This window comes from Etheostoma cragini, chromosome 22, assembly GCF_013103735.1.
Source record: "Etheostoma cragini isolate CJK2018 chromosome 22, CSU_Ecrag_1.0, whole genome shotgun sequence".
In the NCBI taxonomy this organism is placed as follows: domain Eukaryota; kingdom Metazoa; phylum Chordata; class Actinopteri; order Perciformes; family Percidae; genus Etheostoma; species Etheostoma cragini.
Genome location: NC_048428.1, coordinates 6,168,674 through 6,189,455, shown reverse-complemented (window position 1 = coordinate 6,189,455; position 20,782 = coordinate 6,168,674). Strand labels below are relative to the sequence as shown.

General features: G+C 40.6%; 1 protein-coding gene across 6 annotated transcripts in view; it reads right to left on the bottom strand.

Annotated features, from left to right (window-relative positions):
• Positions 1–2,379: 2,379 nt before the first annotated feature.
• Positions 2,380–20,782, bottom strand: part of arhgap12b (Rho GTPase activating protein 12b) — a 65,592-nt gene continuing 47,189 nt past the window's right edge. Inside the window, exons 6-18 of one of the 6 annotated variants that reach the window (XM_034861900.1) lie at positions 19,691–19,765; positions 18,822–18,883; positions 18,636–18,717; positions 18,329–18,451; positions 15,817–15,921; positions 15,182–15,280; positions 14,154–14,256; positions 13,174–13,293; positions 12,923–13,021; positions 9,691–9,768; positions 6,897–7,031; positions 6,645–6,750; positions 2,380–4,072 (exon numbers count right to left, since the gene is read on the bottom strand). In XM_034861900.1, coding sequence (XP_034717791.1) covers positions 3,898–4,072; positions 6,645–6,750; positions 6,897–7,031; positions 9,691–9,768; positions 12,923–13,021; positions 13,174–13,293; positions 14,154–14,256; positions 15,182–15,280; positions 15,817–15,921; positions 18,329–18,451; positions 18,636–18,717; positions 18,822–18,883; positions 19,691–19,765 — 1,362 coding nt within the window. In that variant the 3' untranslated portion in view covers positions 2,380–3,897. The remainder of the gene's footprint in view (positions 4,073–6,644; positions 6,751–6,896; positions 7,032–9,690; positions 9,769–12,922; positions 13,022–13,173; positions 13,294–14,153; positions 14,257–15,181; positions 15,281–15,816; positions 15,922–18,328; positions 18,452–18,635; positions 18,718–18,821; positions 18,884–19,690; positions 19,766–20,782) is intronic. The other 5 variants (XM_034861901.1, XM_034861902.1, XM_034861903.1 and 2 more) reach the window with 5 other exon arrangements.

The following is a 20,782-nucleotide window of genomic DNA, read 5'->3' as shown; positions in this document are numbered from 1 at the left end:
TGCAAATTTACGGTTTTGGTTCAGTTTCACAACTTTTATGAACCTCATTAACAGCAGAGGTTTTCATCCCAAAAAGCTCAGATAAACTGACTATGTGCTACCTGCTTAGTTTCAAAAAGCATGGGGTATGTAGCAACTAAAAAGACATTTTTAAAGGAGTTAGAGACCAAAAACCGAGCTAAAGGAGAGTGAATATTGGGACTTTTCATTCATCAGGTGGTCAAAAACACAATTCTAAATGAATGCTTGGTATGGACAACTGCTTGCTAACAAGTTTGCCAACATGCGATTTGAATCCTCCATTGCAAATTCTGATATGTGTCTTCTAAAATGCGGTTTCTGCAACTAACAGCACTTCACTTAGCTAAGCTGCCATCTGCTCATAGTCTTATGAGTAAAAAGCAGTGGTTAAAGTACAGTTTTTTTTGTTTCTTTTACCACCGAGTTGCAAAACCTCCCAACCATTTTGGTTCTCATCCAGCCACTTTGCAGACAGCCCACCTGCAAATGAAGCAAGGGGGGGGAAGCACTAAAGACCCATAAATCTTTTATGCTCCATAATGGCGTGTTCACATTACCTGCCCACACCTCAACCTCCACAGAGCAAACCGGGCCAGCACTGAGCAGATCAGGCCCTGGAAACCACCAGGAACATATGGAGCACTTCAAACACTCAAAGCCTCCCTGGGCCTGAGCTGTGGCCGCACCCATGAATTATAGAAATGATCTAATTGTTTTCTCATTTGGAAATACTGGGGGCCCTCGTCTCTGCGTCTCAGTTTTAACGGCCTGTGGTTTCAAATGGGGCACATGATTCAGTGCTACCTACGCCCAACACATTTGTTGAATCCAAGGTGGTCCGTCCCGTCAAAACAGAGCCAGCGCTGAGGTACAAATCCAACCTGTTGCTGTAAATTAACACATAAGCAAGACAGAGGAGGGAGGGAGGGGGGAATGGTTGTGATTAGAGGAGGGAGGAGGGCACATTCGGTGGTACACATGAAACATGAAATAAACCTGGGGATTGGATGAGCATTTCTGGGTCCTCAGATAATATATGGAAACCTACAGTATAAATAGTTGAAATTTTAGTTATGACAAAAGAAAAATACCTTTTGGAAGTGAACATTGTGAGATACTTAGTCAACATTAAAAGTTATTAAGTCAAAATCTTGCCTTTAAAGTGTGTTTATGACAAAAGCAAACCATAAAGTCTTGTGTGTGTACGATGAGAAACTTCATTGTTGAGACACTATTGCAGACTATCGATACCTTCTACACATCCCTAGATATTTATCAATTAAGAGTCACTTAGTTATGTTATTCAAAGTTACAATTGTGAGGTAAGTCAAAATCTTTACTTACTAAGTGATGAGAATACGGCTAAGTCAAAATATGAGACAATTTTGAGGAGATCTTGCAATTGCTCAGGCACGGATATCTGATAAACCTGGACAAATATGAAGCTAGCAGTCCTTTAAATCCAGACCTTCATCTGCTTTCAATATCACTTCTTCATTTTAATCCATATTATACAAATGTTTAACCCCTAAGATAAAAAAATCCTAATTATGGCATGTTAAAATTAAAATGGCAATAAGTCAAAGGTCACCATCATAATGTGAACTAGTTGGAATTTTGACCATTGATGGCCTAGACTGTCAAACTTTCCACTTACAACAATTTAGGATTAGAAGTCCAAATGTTGCTTATTATCATTTGACTCAAGGACATTTTGACGTGCTATCTCTAAATAGTGGCTCATAAATGTGTGAGCCAGTAACCTAATGTGAGCCTTTTTATTGATATCATTCCTAACTTTGTATTTTTTCTCTCCTTTTGTTGCAGAAATGGGCTTCCATACATGAAAAAACTAAAAACCCATTTGCGGTAAAAATGAAAACAAAAGCTAAACAGAGGTTTTTGCTCAGCACCGCCTGCAACAAGCAGCTTTGCTCAGCACTTGCGCTTCTTAATCAAAACTGGCACCGCAGCAATTACCTAATTAGACATCAATTAATCCACACCCTTCAGGTCTGCAGCCACGTTTGACCTGCGGAGTAATGACAAAAAATGCCTTCAAAGAACGGAGAAATCAGATTAATGGAAGCTGGGCTGCAGAGGTTGTGCTGCATTTGAGAAATCTCCAGAAATATACCGCAGCTCATTTCATAATTAACAGGTAGGAATATAATTGATTGAGACGTGAAAGCTTAATCACTCAATTCAATAACCAGGAGATCAGTGTTGAGTAGATTAATTCAATTCGGTAATTAAAGTTGAGGGAAAGGTGAAGCTTTAGTTGATTGAAGGTTAAACAGCAGACTCACCTCTTCTTTATTGTCTACCCACCATGAACATTGAACTCCACACTCAACATTTAGTTTGTCTTTTTTATTAGACATAGCAGTTTCACAACAGCAGTTAGCCTGAAAATTACATTCAAAATGTGCAGCTGACCATGCGCAAACACTCCAGATACACCTTCAAACAAAAGTAACAGTCGATCATATGTTTTTTTTTTCCACAATCCACTTATTGTCATGTTTTAATTCAAATTTACAAAAGAAATCTAAATCATCTTTCACTAATTCACCATCAAAGCATACATACCTCAGTCACTATAACACATTTTAACAACTAGTTTCTTTCACTGTAAATATGCTCTGAAATGTTTTTGAAGGCTCTCCTTTGCATTTTAACAGCCATACACTCCCATTCATCAACCTTTGAAATATTTTCAGTACCGTTTTCCCTTCTCTGAATACTTTTTAATATTAGCTTAGGTGAAGAGAAGACTCATCAAACCGACAGTGACAATTCATCTACAATTGGTAACAATGCAGTCCCCACAAATCCACTTTTTCTTTTTTTTCCAGTAACGCCAGGACCTCTGTGACGTTTCCTGCCACTGAAGAAACCAACACTGAAGTTGATAAAACGATGACCGCCGGCAGCTTAACGGAAACTTGACCAAAGCACGTAAGACTACACAACACACAGTTTGTACAAAGTGGCAAGACGAGGATGCTTCTGCTCAGGTTTAATTCCATTTAGGTGAACACACACACAGACACACACACACACAGACACACACACACACACACACACAGACACACACACACACACACACACACACACACACGGCTTGTCCTCCATCATTCAGGTCACAGGACGCTCATTATCAGAGGGTTAATGGTTAACACTGGCTAAAAGGGGGGTGAGGGATGGGTGGTGATGGTGTTGCTAAGGTGAGTTGGGAACATGATCCAGTTCATCCAAGTGCCAAATGACAGTCTGTTAACATAACACTGATTATTATTTTTTCCCACCTGATCCATAACCACACAGGGCTTATACATCACAAACAACGCTCCACAACACAGAAAACCTCTTCAGTTCAGGTTCAGCTCATTTCCTTCAGCGAGGTGATGAGGTTGCTGGTTTTGGCTGGTTAATGCCATGTGAACCCCCCTCCCCTGATCCAAAGCGTGGTCGGTTTCCACCAGAAGGCGAAGAGTTCCACCGATGTAAATTACTGGCCACAGGGATCCAGTGTATATGAAAACACCTGAATGCTCGAATCCACCAAATCACACGGACGTCCACACGTCATCACTCTGAAACACTGTCTGTTGTCCGGCCTGCTACTCGGAGCAGGAATGGCAACTGAAAAAGCAAGTGAAATCTGTACACCTTTTTTATTTCTTTTTTTTAATCTTCAAAACTATAAGTGCATCACTTCCATAAACTGTCCTGTCAATGAAGGTTAAATTCTCCCACAACTGCTTGGTCCACAGCAATGTTCAGTTTAGTCAAAGAAAAGAGGGGGAGGGGGAAAAAAAGAAGTCTGTGTTTTGAAGAAGCCCAGCATCCCTTTTTTAAACGGGGTGCTTTCTACCTGCCGAAGATGCTTTCGTACTCGAGCAGTATGAGCTCCACTATCTGGTTCTGGTAGACCATGTGGACCGCGATGTTGCCCGTCTCGGTCTCGGGCCGGAGCAGCGTGGGTCCGAACACAATGGCCACGCTCTGGGTGGTCATGCGGTTGGCCTCCCCGTGGTCAATCACCCTGGGGAGTGGGGAAGAGGGAAGCAGTAGGGGCAGGGGGGAGGAGATTTTAAGATGGAATGTGTCATAAACGGCTTTAGGTGTGCGTCGTTGTTGTAGACAATTGAGTGCAGCCTCAGGGTTTCATCTAGAAAAACAACATTATGGTCTTTCCACACATCTTTGGGGCCTGAGATCGAGCGCCGAGGCAAGCCTCGCGACGCTCACTGTGTAACAGTGCTCAACGCTCCAGGCTAGAGCATAATAGTCTTTTTAAATAGAATCTACATCCTTGCATGCAGATGCACAAAACAATAACACAATCATGGAAGGGAGAGGGAAAAAAGGAAGATTAAATCCGCCCGCTGATATATCTAGACCTCCATACACTGAATGTCACGCTATAAATTTCCTCAAGAAACACCACTTCATAGGTACTGAATTACAGCAAACACGGCGCCATATAAATGCAAATTGGAAACCTAGGCAAATGTCATTGTGAACATATGATATTGCCAGTGGCTCCAGTGGGCTAAGAATACATGTTAAACCTGGCTGTAGTTTGTGTTTGCCCACAGGCTGCTCAGTCAGAGGAAAAGTAAACACACAGATTTGGACCGGAGTTGGTAAGATATCATTGGTGTCATTTGTGATCCGAGTGCGTGAAACTGTAGAGTTCGAGGGTCATCTGAACAGAGTCAGAGTTGTGTTGGATGTTGTCAAAGTAAAGCAGGGAGCTTTCAAAAGGTACGTGGGAAGGTGTTTAGGAGCTACTCAAACCATATCAGCAGACCATATCATAAGAATAGTCAGATTCTTCTATGAAGATCAATAACGGAATCGACACTATGTCACAGGAGTAGTCCGTCTCTGAGGTCTAAGGACATTTCTTTTTTAATTCACATTTTAAGGGTTTTATGTATAGCCTGAAGCCCATTCAGAATGTTCAGAACAAGCTCAGCTTTCTGCATAGTGTTGCGCATCATTGTTCCAGAACAATGCAGATATAATTTGGCCCTAAAGCTGAAAAGTTGATGTTAGCTTGATTGAAATTTCTAAAATCTCTTGTGAAAACAAATCTAAATTCAAATGATTTGGTGTTTGATTTGAAGCACTTGTGTTTGCACTTTTGCTTGTGTTTTGTTGGTAGCATAATATGTGAATGAAATAGTATTTAAAAGGCAGTAACTCAGTCCGTAGGGAGTTGGTTTGGGAAGCGGAGGGTCACTGGTGCAAGTCCACATACGGACCGAAGTATGGTAGTTGGAAAGGAGCCAGTTAACCACCGGGGCACTGGTTATAGGTTAACCCTTCTGTCCTCAGAGGGTTAAACTTGGTCCATTCCTATATTAACAGTATCTTTCTCGGTGTTGTCCAACAAACTCTTTTAGGTCCTGACCAGAGTAATAGTGACATGGAGGAAATCAAATATCGCAAGATGTTTGTCCTAATACGTCAATATCATTATTAGAACAATATTGTAGTGTTGACAAATGGTGCTTTGATAAAATATTTGCACAATGTGATTTGTGATAAATAGTCATCAGTAATTTGGATATAATGACTAGATGGGTAAAGGCAAATATAGGAACAGTTACAACAGTCTGGTAAGTTCAGAAAATTACCTCACTTTACTGTAATGCAGCCTTTAAAACCAGGAAAAGACAACACTTATGCCATATTACGGTATCCAAAATCTAAGATGATATCTAGTCTCATATCACGATATTAATATAAAATCGATACATGGCCCGGGCCCAATTGAGAGGTTTCATACAGTGACGTAGCGTGTGTCCTAAAAAAACGGCACTGGACGTGAAACAAGGGCACAGGAAGTTTAAAAACTGAGCTGTGGCAGAGGCTATTCCCCAGTAAATATTCCCTTTCTATTTAAATTATCCGGGTGGTAGTTACTCATTCTCATTTAGTGACTGACTAATCTAATATTATATGATGTAGGGGGCTCTCAGTTTTTGTACACTTTACAAACAGTACGTACCGTGCATTTACAGTATATATATATATGTATATACACTGTATGAATATAGGTTCCTAGAACCTCCAATGAGAAAATTATATTCTGTGCCTTTTCAGGGTCTTTTAAAATGTTCCATATCTGTGCCAATAGTTGTGAACTAGATCCCTGTAGAAAGAAATTTGCCAAAGTAAAATTTAGTCAAAAATTTAATGCTCTGTGCTCATTGTGTACTGTGTAAGTTTTGAAGTTACACGCACGTGACCATATTTATTTATTGTATACATTACTTATCTTTCTTTATCTTATTTGTGCATATTACTTCTTTTTTTTAAATATATTTATTTGTATATATTTCTTATCTTTTGTATTATACCTGTTGTATGTGTCCTTATTGCACCGTGGGTCAGAGAAAAGCATATTTTCTATTTTTTATTGCTCTGCATGTCTGGCGCATTTTGGAGAATTGACATAAAGTTGAGTTGAGAAAGAAAGTATGTAATTAAGATATAATAATATTGTTGATAAGCAGTTCCTATTTATGGAGATAATATATAAAAGTGTTTCTCATTGTTCTAATAAAAAGAGATTATTAATAGTGAGAGTGTGATTTTCTTACCTCCGCAGGTGTTGAAAGAGGCCTTGCATTGTGTCGTGGTTGGGTTTTGGCAACTTCTTTATTAAGTCTTTGATTGAATTCACTCGCTGCTTGTAGTCGGAGCATTCTGAAGCAGAAAAACAAGCAAGTCTCTGAATACACGTGTGCAGAGCACCATCTTGTGGATAAACTAGTGACAGGGCACTCAAACTGCCTTGTCATAGTGTATCTGAATAGTGGCCATTTGACACAGTTGAATCAAGTCTCACTCACTGATGGCGTCGACAAAGTCGTCAAAGGACCCGTATGTGAAGAGAGGCTCGGGAAGCTCCCTGAAGAACATCTTGAGAGCTCCCGTGGTGACGTGGATGTCCTCCCACTTACCGTCATTCAGATCCACCTTCTCATCTGACAGAGGGAGGGAAGACAAACAACACAGGGGGGACGGAAAAAAGAAGGATATTACAAGTGTGTAAGAAGTCAGCATATGTACCACTAGTCTCGCTTTGCCAGACCTTCCTCCACAGCGCTGCGGAGGAGGGCTAGTCCACACAGCATTACAGGATGGGAGAAACACATGCTCTGGTTTATTGGCATTTCCTTTAACCAATCACAATTGTCTTGGCTGGTGCTAATTGCCGTGCGGAGCCCCGGTGCCTCTGCAAGACATCCTTGTTTTGGTGGAACGTGTGTACATTCAAAGGTTTTTTTAGTCGTGCGAGAGAAAACTCAGATTGGACAGATAGTCTAGCTAGCTGTCTGGATTTACCCTGCAGAGATCTGAGGAGCAGGTAACCATAGTCCTCAGAAATCCACCACAGTTTAGAATTACAACACAAAAAAAGAGGAAGGTAATGGACATCCGGCCTAAAACGAGGACATAAGGCGGAATTTGGGGCGGCACCGGAGCAATCCGGGAAGTTAACGGTTGTGTACATGGACTTATGTCCCACAGATGTGAACTGTATCATCCTCTATAACTGAATATTGTATTAACTTGTTTCAGTTTGGTTCTGATCTATTAAGAAGCCAATTGTGATTGATAAATATAATGGGTGGACAGTACTTTAAGGACTTTTCATTTAATTACAAAAATTACGGAATAGTAACTAGATCAATAATTGATCTGTACATGGGAATGGGGGTGTATGGTTGTTTATTGAAAAACAATACATTAAAAACACTTTGATAAGGGTATGGACATTTTGAAAAGGGTAGGATGTGAAAAGCACTTTGCTTTTTCCCATTCTTTTTCAGACAAAAGAATTCATAAATTTGGCTTATTCTTGCTTTTTCTTAAAGTGAAATACTGTCTTGTATTTCAGTTTGTTTATTTTTTGTAATGTATTATTATATGTATTCATTCATGCTATAAAAGAGGAGTGTTTTAGACATGTTACACCACACTTTTCAAGCGATTCCACTGCTGCTAGGGCTGGGTGTGGTTAAATAAATGTTGACACCGGTGCCGATAACTACACTGTGACTTTGATACCGGTTCCTGAACGATATGTTTTTTGATACCAATTTTATCAAATCCATTTTGACAAAAATTATTTACATTATTACGCACAAATCTTTCAATGTATTTTCCAGCTGCTACCATGTGAGCCCCGTCTCTGTGTAACGTAGAGTTTGTCCTGCATACCTCTGCAACGTGTAATGTTAGACAGCCAATCACAAACATTATTAGAACTTGGTAGAAGCATGCTGCATGCTTATTGGCTCACAGATTCGCATGAGATCCTTAGGTATTGAAATTGTGTATTCAGTTACGAGGCATTTTTTGATACTCTAAAGGCGATTCGGTCGGTGCCTAGAAAGTATGGAATTCGATACCCAGCTCTAACTGTTGCAGATTAATTTCCAATATCAGAATAGCATCAGTCTTGGTAGGGTGGGCGCTCTCCCTTTGTCTCAGTCCTTTGGTGTAATGTGATCATTAGGGTTGTGCCGATGGACAATGTCATCGTCCATTAGCTGACCAACACCGCGATGGAGAGCCACGCCCCCCACCCTGTTAGACACACACTAATCCTAGTCGCGGGTGCTGGATGGGAAACTGACAACTGTGTTAATCTTGAACTAGCAAAGACACTTGCGTCTGGCTTTGCGCTGTGCTGCGCAGAGTGCAAGATAGAGCCCCTTAAGTGGAAGCTACTTGTTTTCCCCTTACGTGCAACCTATTTGTGAAAAACAACTTTTTTCACAAATAGCTGCTTTGAGCAGACATGGATTGGCTGTAGTGATGGCGTCTCTTTTGCTCCCTGTCAGTACTACAGTACAGTAGCTTGCTCTACCCGGAATAGTAACGCATCGGCATGCGGTAAGGTCAGGCTCTGCGCCTCGGCTTGGACACGGCAGTCTCGAGCATTAAAGTGCAACGTCCTCATTGGACTAACTTTGTGGACGCTACTGTGTGCGTGCAGCACGGCACTGTAGTTAAGTGAAAGTGGGCCAACTTGTAATTTACTGCCCCTCCCAGTGGCAGCATGTAATACTGTCTATTTACAGAGGGCATTTAAATGTATGTCTGATTGTTTCTATGTAACTGTTTGTGGTGGAAAAAATTATTTATGTAATAATGATATCATCATCCATTACGATGTTTTATTATAAACATCATTAACTGCCAATTTAGGGGACATCGCCCAACCCTAGAAGTCATAAAACTCAGTCCGATCCAGTCTTTTACCCGTCTGGGAGTTCTGACCAGATCAAACGAGTTTGATATTATCATAAGTTTTAACTCATGGTAGTAAACTTATGGCATATGAAAATTGTCAACAACCAATGGGTGCGCTTCCTCCAGCCACAAACAAGAAGCAGCAAACGGCGGGAATTTACTGGTGGATAAACACAGACCTCTGGGTATTGGAGACATTCATCTGCATGTACCACATAACAGAAATCAGAAGACTTTGCTTTAAGCTACCGGCTAACGTGGTAGCTAGCTAGCTTGGTCCAATCTTTCAATCTTGCAATGTGTGACCCTGCAAGATCCCCAGTCTTTACAGATTATTTATGACAGTCTTTTTATTGGTCCGCTAGCAGACAGGAATCCTACCATGATTCACAGCAAAGCGGAGCTTCTGGATCACTGCCAAGTTCCCGCTCACTCTGTATAAGCCATCAATACTGAGACCTGCAGGACAAGGATGAGAAGCGGGGCAAAGGGACAAAAACAGTGAGTGAAAATGAGAACACCATGGGTGCTGACATGCCAAGCTGACCTCAGACAGACAGCACCAACAAAGACTGACTGATCAAACGGTTTGCATTGGGACACTATCAGACTCGCTCAGAGGGTTTCCCCATGCCTTTAAAAAGGTTTAGGTGCAGCACCAGCCGTTTTGGGCAGCACCTGAGCCCAAAAAATGTAGCTTAAAGACTTTTCTCAGATCTAATGATTGTATTCGGACTTCTTCAGCTTAAAGTTTTGTCTTTAAGCTTTTTGAGTGCTATTGATTTAACTGCTCTAGCTTTTTCAACATTTCAGACACAGATATAGTCATAATAACGTTCCAAAGTGATGTTAAAAAGAGACGCAAAACTACCACAAAGGGACACAGACTACAAATAAGAGACACACAAGAAAACACAAATATGGTGCTAACGGTGCAAAATTATGTGAAAAAGCAAAACACACATAACGCAACACAACTACACAGAGACACAGAATCCCACAAAGAGAAACAAAATGTATGGGGAAATGGCATTTAGAATTAAGAAATTAAACGCAAAGTTTTCTTGAGGAAGGATGCCAAGTCTTCGGCATAGCTAGGGAAAACATTGGCTCTGCTGACTGGCTTTGGTTTCATGTCCCACAAACTCCCTCTGAACTTGGAAAAACAGCTTTAAACTTTAGTGCCCCTGAGTCCTGGAACAAATCACTAGTGATGGCCAAATGAAGCTTCGTGAACCAGTGTCTTTATTTTCTGAGCCCACTAGATGGCGCTCTTGGTTTGAAGAGAAAGGCCTGAGGTGTTGCAATTCAGTGTATTCTAAACCTTTAGTTGAACAGAGAGCGCCATCTAGTGGGCTCTGAAAATAAAGATACTGCTTCACAAAGCTTCATTTGGCCATCACTACAAATCACAGCCCTTTCTCCCTTGTGCCTTTTGGAAATCTGGCTTTAAACCTGCAAACTTCTACATGTACTTGCTTTACATAACTGTACTTTATAAAGTATCAGTATTATCCTAACTTATTTATTACTTATACTTGCTTCATTTATTTATCAATTCTATAATTCAGAAAGTTTTTTTTTAAGTTGTATTGTCTTTTACCTTGCTCATGATGGTGTATTATTTTCTGTGTTTTTGTTTTATTGTTGTTTTTGTAATTTCTCATTGTCATTGTAAATGAGGGCCGCCTCGAGTTTAAATAAAGGTTGAATGAATTTCCTCGCATCCACTTGTGTCCTCGATTGAACACACTGCAAGCACTACAGCTGACTTCTAGTGGACCATCAGACTGCATATATATGGAAATAAAAAAAGGGAATGGGGAAATTGCTTTGTGTGAAATCGCTGAGTCACCAGGCTGAACAGGCGCCATATAGATTCAATATCTAGGGCTGTCTGTTTGATGAGGCCTTTATTTGCTCACAACACCACCTGCTGGTTAAAGAGTGTAAAACAGGCAGATATATTACAGATGATGTATGTAATCTGTGATATACTGTATCAGAGATATACTTTATCAGAGATGGTTTTTGACTGAATTTAGCGCCAGTAAAAAACAAAACAAATGTTCACGTAATCCATTGGTATCAATAGTGTGTAGCCCATTTTCTGGTGTCATGATAACAATATAACCGCATTATACACGGATTTCCTTGAGAGGAATGCGGCTATCAAATCCTTTAGGTCATGATAGAAGGAGGGGCAATATTAAGCGTCTCTACTCGCTGTTCCTGACCTGTCGCACAACAGTGTGACGTCATGGGAGGGCCATAACTATTTACACTTGTGCGGGGTGGTTTTGGAAAGGCTACTGATTTTTCAATTTCTACTCACTAGAAGAAGAAGAAAAAGGTAAACAATAGTGAAGAGAAGCACTTTGAATACTTCAGATGTCTGCACAACGAGTCTTACGAGTTTACAGGAGAGACTTGCGGTCACTCTGAGACTCCTGGCAACAGGTTGCCCTCAAACTCGTCCATGCAAAAAAATAAAGTGGCGCACAAGCTCTGGTCGAGCACTTAAAATCTATCATTTTGATGTCAAATTATTGCGCAACAGGTCGGGAACGGCGACTGCAAAGAGGCCTTTAGTGAATGTGCTTATGTAGATCACGGATGTATAATACACCCGGGTAGAATCAAACCACTTCATAAACCAGTCATGCGGTCCGGACGGGCTGCGAGGCTTCGGATGTCCTCAATAACAAAAACTAGTAAGTGGAGTATGTAGTGGAGTAAAAGTATACATGTTATTTAGGATATGTAGTGGAGTAAAAGTGAAATAAATAAAACCAAAAGCAATCGTGGTTTGTTCCCTTACTGTTCAACAATTCACTCAGGTTTGGTTGAAATTAGTCTCACATTGCCAGACCTTCCACCTGAACCCCGCGTAGGAGGGTATGGCTAGTCCACACGCCATTTTGGGATAGGAGATAAAAGTGCTCTAGTCTATTGGCCTTTCTTTAAACCAAGCACAACTGGCATGGGCGGCGCTAAGCACCGGGCAGAGCCACGGTGCCGCTGCAAAATAGCCTCGGGAAAAAACTGGTTTTGGTGGAACGTGTCTGGATTTACCCTGCAGATATCTGAGGAGCAGTTAAACGTCGTCCTCGTAAATCCACCAGAGTTTCGAATTACAACAGAAAGAGGAAAGAAACAGACTTTAGGCCAAAAAGAGACACCTGGCGGATTTTCCCTCAGCAACGGAGCAATCCTGAAAGTGGAACGTCGTAGTTGAAATAAACCCTTAATTCGCCCTTCTACATGCAGGCTCTATTCATGCTAAAAGTATTGTTTATTTGAATGGAGTCTGGTGCGTGGGGTGATAGCGATTGCAGGGCTGTTAAATAAAAAGGATTTTACAGACAGTTCTGTCTTTATAGGGACACTTTCCATAATGACTTCAGAAACAGAATTAAAAAATATTTTGTCCACTTTTTTTTTTTGTCCACACAAACATTTCTTGCAAGTAATTAAGCTGCTTATGGGAAATGTAGTGGAGTAAAAGTAAAAGTTTCCAGGCATATAAATAAGGTTAAGAACAGATCTGGGCAAATTCTACTTAAGTACAATAAAGTATTTGTGCTTAGTTACATTACAACATTACTCATACCTGTGTTCTCCACATGGTCGATACACATCGTGACAAAGTTGGGTACGGATGTGTTCTCCCGCTGGCACAGACTGCTCAGGCTGCAACCAAACACCTGATCTGTCAATCAACAAACAAACATCAATTTTCTTTCTTTCATCTACCCAGTGGAAGGTGGCCGAGGACACTGTCTGCTGTTACATTGTTCATTCAGTGGCACAAAGCCACATTTTCGGATATGATCGGCAAAGCGCTGTCTTCTGTCCAAATACCTTTGATATATCCCTTGTCTCGGACAGCCTGATAGGTGGGTCGACGGGTCAGGAACTTCTTAAGCTTCAACCTGGTTTTCTTCTGGTCTGATGAGTCCATACTCACAGACGTCTTCATCACTGAGGAAGACAGGCACTATGTGAATGGAATTTCTTTTTCTTTTTTCTTAATACAGTAAACAAAATTCAAACGCAACACTTTTCTTTTTGCCCCCATTTTTCATGAGCTGAACTCAAAGATCTAAGACCGTCTCTATGTGTAGACTTTTTCTACACAAAAGGCTTATTTCTCAGATATTGGTCACAAATCTGTCTAAACCTGCATTAGTGAGCACTTCTCCTTTGCCGAGATAATCCATTGACCTCACAGGCGTGGCATAACAAGATGCTGATTAGAGAGCAGGATTATTGCACAGGTGTGCCTTAGGCTAGCCTCAATAAAAGGCAACTCTAAAACGTGCAGTTTTACTGAATTGGGGGTATCCGAAAACAATCACTATCTGGTGTTAGGGTTTCTCTCTCTCTCTCTTCGTAACCGACTTGAGTGAACCCTAACACCAAATACTGACCAATACTTTAGAGAAATAAGCCTTTTGTATACATAGAAAGTCTTAGATCTTTGAGTTCAGCTCACAAAAAACGGGGGCAAAAACACAAGTGCTGTGTTAATAATTTTGTTCAGTATATAAGTGTTATATACTAAGTTATATACTATATAAGTGGTTTTATTTAGCTTTAAAACAAAACATACAGCTCACAACATGCCATGACTGGAACCTGGGTCCCTGCTATCAGACATAGGTTATCACCTATCCCGGTCCAAACGACTTTATCATAGGACCATAAGACGTGAAGCAATTGGCCGTCCTCTGTCTCACATTTCCAACAATTTGGTGTGTCTTTTATGAATGTACTTCTTAAAGACACAAACAATAAACCAATGAACAGTATGTCGTTGGGACATTCTCAGCCAGTCTCACCTCTGTTTTTCTTTGAGTCCCGGTGGTCTTTCTCTTTGTCTTGTTTCTCAGCGCCTGGAGACTCGGGCATGTCCTCCTCAATGGCCTCGTCTGACTCCCAGGCCTGGATAGAAGACACAGATCCGTAGTGTTGGATTCAGATTTAAGAAAGATGTTTTATTCAGATATATTATTATTATTCTGATTACTATTCTGACAGCATTATGTAAAGACATGTAAATGGCGGAGTTAAAGGTTTATTTCAACCAAACCAGATTGGTGATTGTTGGAACAGTGGACCGACGCACCAAGACGGCTTTTGGTCTATTTATGTTGTTTCTGTGGACTTTGAATGAAGTGTGTTTTACAATGATAAAATTACTGTTTATTTTAATGGAGTCTGGTGACTTTGCAGATATCAAGTTTGGGTCTGTTTCATGTTACACAAAAAAGATTTTACTCTTTAATAAAAAGGTCTCTCTGCATGGATCTTTTCTATAACTTTAGCAAACACTTGGAACAATAATCTGAGCCTGTCAGTGGTAACACAGCAGTTTTTGTGGACATAAAATGAAGGTGCGCAATTGCCCATCAAAGTTACATTGTTCGCCTGCTGTTGACTGCAGCAATCTCGCTTAATAATGGGTCACTTTCAAAGATTGTTAATCCCATCAGTCAGTTGAACACAAAAGTAAATCCTTTAATCAATACATAAGTTATTGATCACAGCAGGATGTAACAGGAAATGTGCAATACGGTGTAGAATTAAGTGCAAAATGAGGTGAGGATGTGCTGTGGGTTCTTTCTCTCTTTTCTGTGAGTATGGGGTGAAGGTAGGGGGGTCTTTTGAAAAGTTTTATGGATGTTTATTGAATGCATTTGGATGAGATAATGCATGCTTATGTTTTATACAGTACATGTGTAATGTATGTTTTTGTGTTTTTGTGCGATGCATCTAATTTATTCTATAGGGAGACAAAAAAAAGGCTGATCTGATCTCAAAAGTAAAACTTCTGACAAGATCTTGCTAATGAAAGATGTCTCCTCACATGTGTGTTGATGGTCTCTGTGAGGGCCCGGTACCAGTCGTTGATGACGCTGTCGATCTCTGACTGGATCAGCAGCTCTGTCCCTTGACGAGTCTTCAGCTGAGGGAGGAGAAGTAAACATTACTATGGACTAGGGCTGGGACCAAACGCCTCTGTCCTGATGCCATTCTTTCATGATACATGGGCACCAATTTGATTTGAATTGCGATTTTCATTTATTGTGATTCTAGAAGTATTGCAATTTGATAGTATTGATACTGGGGTTTTATTTTCCTTATTTGACCCAAAAAAAACAAAAAGTTAAATAACATACTTTTAGAGACAATATATATTATGAGACATTTCTAAAATACAGCATCTGCAGTAGGGGGTCCCTACTGTCTCTCTCTTAGCTATGGGGTCCTCTGGTTAGCGTTGAAGACCCCTGATTTATTTCATTAGTAAAGAAGAACATAACGTGTATCTGTTTTACTGGAAACGGATGTGATCTAGTTGCCATTGGCGGTACCGCATAAACAGAAAATATTAAATACGAACGTTTTTTTCCCTCACCCCTACTAAATGACCACATTAAAATGCCCAAAGCGCAGGTTGATCTACAGTGAAACTTGACTCAGATCAGCGGTGTTCAGTACCTCGATGACGTGTTTCTTGCTGGACTTGTCCTTGGATGCCCAATCCACGGACCCCCCTCGCAGATCAACAGTAAACTCAGGCTTTGACTGGTTGCTCCCAAACTTCTGGAACCAACGAAAACAGTGTGAGAGTCCTCGTCTGACACAAAGATGAGACATGAAAGATGAAGAGGGGACGCGTTGTCGTTGAAGGAGGATTTTTGTGTTCATGTTAACAACCAAGAAACTATTTGGCATGTGGATTTCTGCCTGACATGCTCAGTGTTTCTGAAAGCAGCTGTCTCAATTTGAAACGCTGTGAATCTCATTTTGGAACTGTTCACGAATACACACACATCTTTAGTTTTGTGTTACAAAAACAGCAAAAACCCTGTTAGATGTTATTTATATTATTAGCATATTAAGTAACAGACATTTGGCTAGATTCTTAATAATAAATAAAACTCAAGCCATTTCAATGACTTTCTTGTGAAACTTGGCATTTTCACTTTTTCCATGTATTTTTTTGTTGTTGCTAGGGTTGAAGTTGAATCCTACAGAATGAAATGCATCAACTTAGTAGCAATCAGAACATGAAGAATATTTGTGATACATGTTAAATCCATACAATGTTGAATGATAAGTCTTTCTATTCTGCTTGAGTTTCAGCCCCACTGGTATCGTTTAATGTCATTAAAAGTGCGAGTTGTGAAATCTGACTTCAGATGAGTGCTATTCTAGATTATTCTTCCAGGTTATCACACAGTTTTGAAGAAATCTTGATGGACATGATTTGGAGTGAGCCACTGGTAATGGGGTGTTGTGGTTGCATGTCTTTCCCCATCCGTCTCTCCTGTCATCTCTCTGCTATTGGGCATTTAAAAAGTCATACGACACAGAGACTTTCTACTTCAAAACCTTTCCAAGGATCGTGAAGCTTTATTTCATCTGTCCATATAACTCAAACCTGCATTAACTCATTTGTTTGAACCAAATCAAGTTGTAAACACAACACTGGCTTATTATCATCTTATAAAGTTGTTATGGTAAATTTGTTAGCCAACTGTTGCCTATTTACAAATCCAGCAGACACAGAGCAACATTAGCATGCATTTGGAGTCGTATTTTTTCCACCTGATTAATGTGAGTGGTGGTGGTGGGTGGCGATGGCGCAGTGGATATGACACATGCCTTCGTTGTGGGAGACCAGGGTTCAATTCCCAATGTGATACCTCAACCATGTGTCCCTGGGACACTTAACCCCTAGTTGCTCCATTGTCATACCACCTCTGACATTTAGCATATTATAATAATAATATTCCAAAGTTGCTTTGGACAAAAGCGTCAGCTAAATTACATGTAATGTAATTTATGTAATGTAAATGTAATAAATGTAATATAAGTCCTTATAGCTTCAATTTGGTCTCTACCAAGTAGGCCTGTAACAATTATTACATAATTGTCTAATTGTCTTTTTTTTGTACGTAATCACGGTTTCTTTGTTTAACTGCAACTACATTTTATAATTATGTACATGATTATTGGTTGGACTGTTGAGCTAAAGCTATGCTAGTTGCTGGCAGTTGACCCTATACACGTCATGTATTTATTTACAGGCTGTGTACCTGTGTTACATTATCTTTTTTTTTTTAAATCGCAATTATTTCTGAGACAATAAATTGTAGAGCAACATTTGGAATTGTTACGGCTTTACTACCAAGTACTGAGGGCTCTGGGCTCTTTAGCTTAGCATCGGCCTTAGCTCCACTATGATCCCTATACTGTTTGCGGTTTGGCTCAAGAAGGTAGTGTACAGTGGCTTTAACAGAGCCTTATCACTGTAAACAGCTGCCTGCTGCTCCTGAAACAACGCTGATGAGAGGGGGGGAGACGAGACTAAACTAAAACAGTAAAGCTTTGGGCTGTAAACGGAAACCTTTAAGCAGAGGGAAACTGCAAAATTTGTTTAAATGTCTGTGGATTCAGTATAACAACCATTTTTACACATTCATTTGATCCACTGTTAATATAAAAACATTGGTTAGTGCAACTTTTGACATTAGGTAGATCTTCTAAATCAAGCTTCACACACAGGCACGCACGAACACACACCAGGGCTGCACAATTTGAGGAAAATATGCAAACTGCTTGTTGAATTTAAATAAAATGAAATCATTTCTGACTCTTTAATTGACCAAATTGAACACTGAATTGAAATAAAACATTTAAAAAAGAATGACTGACATTTTAAAGTGCAGTTCTCTACTGATATTTTCAACAACAACAAAAATCGCTGAGAGTCTTTCACAATATGTCGCAGCTTTTCGCGGTGTGTTTGCGACGCCAGCTGATATTGCGATGACGATAGGGGAAACGATATAATGTGCAGCCCTAACCCACACCTAGACACACACACCCACCCACCCACACAGAGACACCCACACACACCCAAACAAACAGTCCCAGTAAGTTAAAGCAGGAGGGAATGAAAGACAAGCAGGAGCAGCGACGCATGCAGAGAGAAGGAACATACAGCGGCCGCCTGCACAGGACTACAGTTCACATAGGAGACAGCAGGACGGGGCTTGACTGAGCGCTTCCAGTTGCTAAGGAGAGTGAGGAGCAGCTCAGGGATGGAGCCACTGCGGTAGTATGACTTCAGGAAGGAGAGAGGAGAGGAACAAAAGCAATAAACAGAGGATGACAAATCCCACAGCACAGGTGACTGGTGACTATGCAGAAATGAGGAAGAGAGAAATAACACAGAGATGAATGGAATGCTTGAAAAAAAGCTGAAAAGCTCAGAAACTTGGGCCTCTTGGGGCTGATGGGATACGTACCCAGCTGGTGCTGCCCCCCTGACCCTTTGCAAAGAGCAGGGAGGAACCCTGCAGCACTGTCCACGAGGAGGTCCAGTTCTTTCTGTATGTTGCAATAAAACAAAGACAAACTCTTTTTTTAGCTTGTCACGATTTTGAAAAAAAAAAAAAAAGTCATTTTCATGAGGAGCTGTTTAAGATTCCTACCTGACTTTCTTTCCGTTCTCTGTGATTTTGGTGACATTGAGGACCCCGCACTTCTCCGAGGGCTGAGGAGACACAGACGCAAGTAAGAAGCTGATAGAACACATAACGCACGGAAATACACATTCATCCAAACGCACACGCTGAAGCTTCAGAAGCAAATGGGACATTGCTGGAGGTTGGAAGTGGCTGTGCTGCCTGCTCTTTTCCCAAATATCACCAGCAGAGGGCTCCCTCACACTGATGCAAAGCGTCATAATCGCTGCGTATTTGCTGAAATGTTCAGGCATGGTGTTAGATGTGGCATGCAGCAGATGAGCGCAAAAAATACTCTGTTAGTAAAAGTCCCGCATTGAAAATGTTACTTAAGTAAGAGTATGTAAGTACAATCAGGAAAATGTACTTTAAAAGAAAAACTCCTCAATGCAGACAAATCCTCACACAAACAGTTCTGTCAATCAACTAAGACTTTAATCAGCTAATCATTTCAGCTCTATTTGTAGGCCTGTGTAGTGTTGCGTACTGTAGTTTATAATAAAACATTATTTCATACACTACATGTGTTTTGTGTGCAAAAATCTGAATGTGTAAACTAAGTTTAGATGCATGTAGTGGAGTAAAAAATACAATATTTCTAAAGACACCTAGAGTAGAAGCAGAAAAGGCATGATAAATCCCGAAAATCTGTACTGAAGTACAGTACTTGAGTAAAGGTACTTAGTCACATTCCACCACTGGATGAGAGGAACCAAATGCAATGCAGACAGAGAGTTGAGAAGATGAGGAGAAGGACGTGTTTGTATGTGGATGCAGGTAAAAGTAGGAAGGCGTTGATAAGTGTGGTGCGGTGCGGTGCCAGCTGAAATACTAACGGTCGACAGGTGCTTAGGAGATGAGGGACAGGAGTCAGAGTCTGGAGAGCTCTGCTTGGGCACCGGAGCACACTCCTAACAACAAGAGGCACAACATAGTGAGTCGCTAATAGCTACCGGCTAACTACGAGACACATCACAGACAGTCAGTCTGAGGTCAGTGAGGGAAGGAAATGGATCAGGAACATGGTTAGCAGTCACGAGGTTGTGTTGGGTGTTAGTGTAAGTCATCAAAGGATCGGGAAAAGGAAAGAGAAGTTAGGATTTAGGCGTTTGAGCTTCTGATGAAAGTTAATTTAGAGCTTAGAGATTCATGCGTAGATGCTGCTTCCTTCCTCTTGATCCAATCCAACATAAGAACAAAATCAGAGATCTTTGATTGCGTGACCGCATGGCCTTGATTGTTATATCACCACAGCTATTTAACAAGGCATTCTACAGGAAGGACACACGGGTAGTGAAGCGATACGGATCATCTGTTGATTAGAGAAGGGGCCGCAGAGAAAAGGCTCTGTGTGGTACCAACTTTATCACGGCAAAGAGAGAGATGGAATCTCCTCCTGTGCGAGTTTGAAGTGAACTGCCGGAGTTTGAACGAGAACTGCAATGAAACCCCCCCACACAGTTAGCCTCCAATATAGTTCCTTTAAAACTTGGTGTGTAATTTAAACGCCCCCTCCCAGTTATCTTGAAATGTACGCCCCAGAGTTTAACATTAATAAAATATGACAGTGAGGTGCTTTTCTTCATGGTGTCATGTCAAGTAATTAACACTGCATGATGTATGGTACACACTGGTGTACACAATGCATGTGGGGAAAATAGTAAAATAGTAGTAATATTAAAAACCAAATCTGAAACTATCAATTAAAGGCATTGAGTTACCACAGGGTTTTGTCAACTTGGGCTTGGTAACTAAAACGTTAATAGTAAAAACTGAGGGCATGGAGTTTAAAAAGACATGGACACTTATGAGGCAGTGTAAAAAAAAAAAAAAATCATAAAACAATCTGTGGGTACACATTAATACATGATGCCCTCTGAATTCATAGAAAGGCACTGATAGAAATGTTCTTGGTCGATTCTAATTCC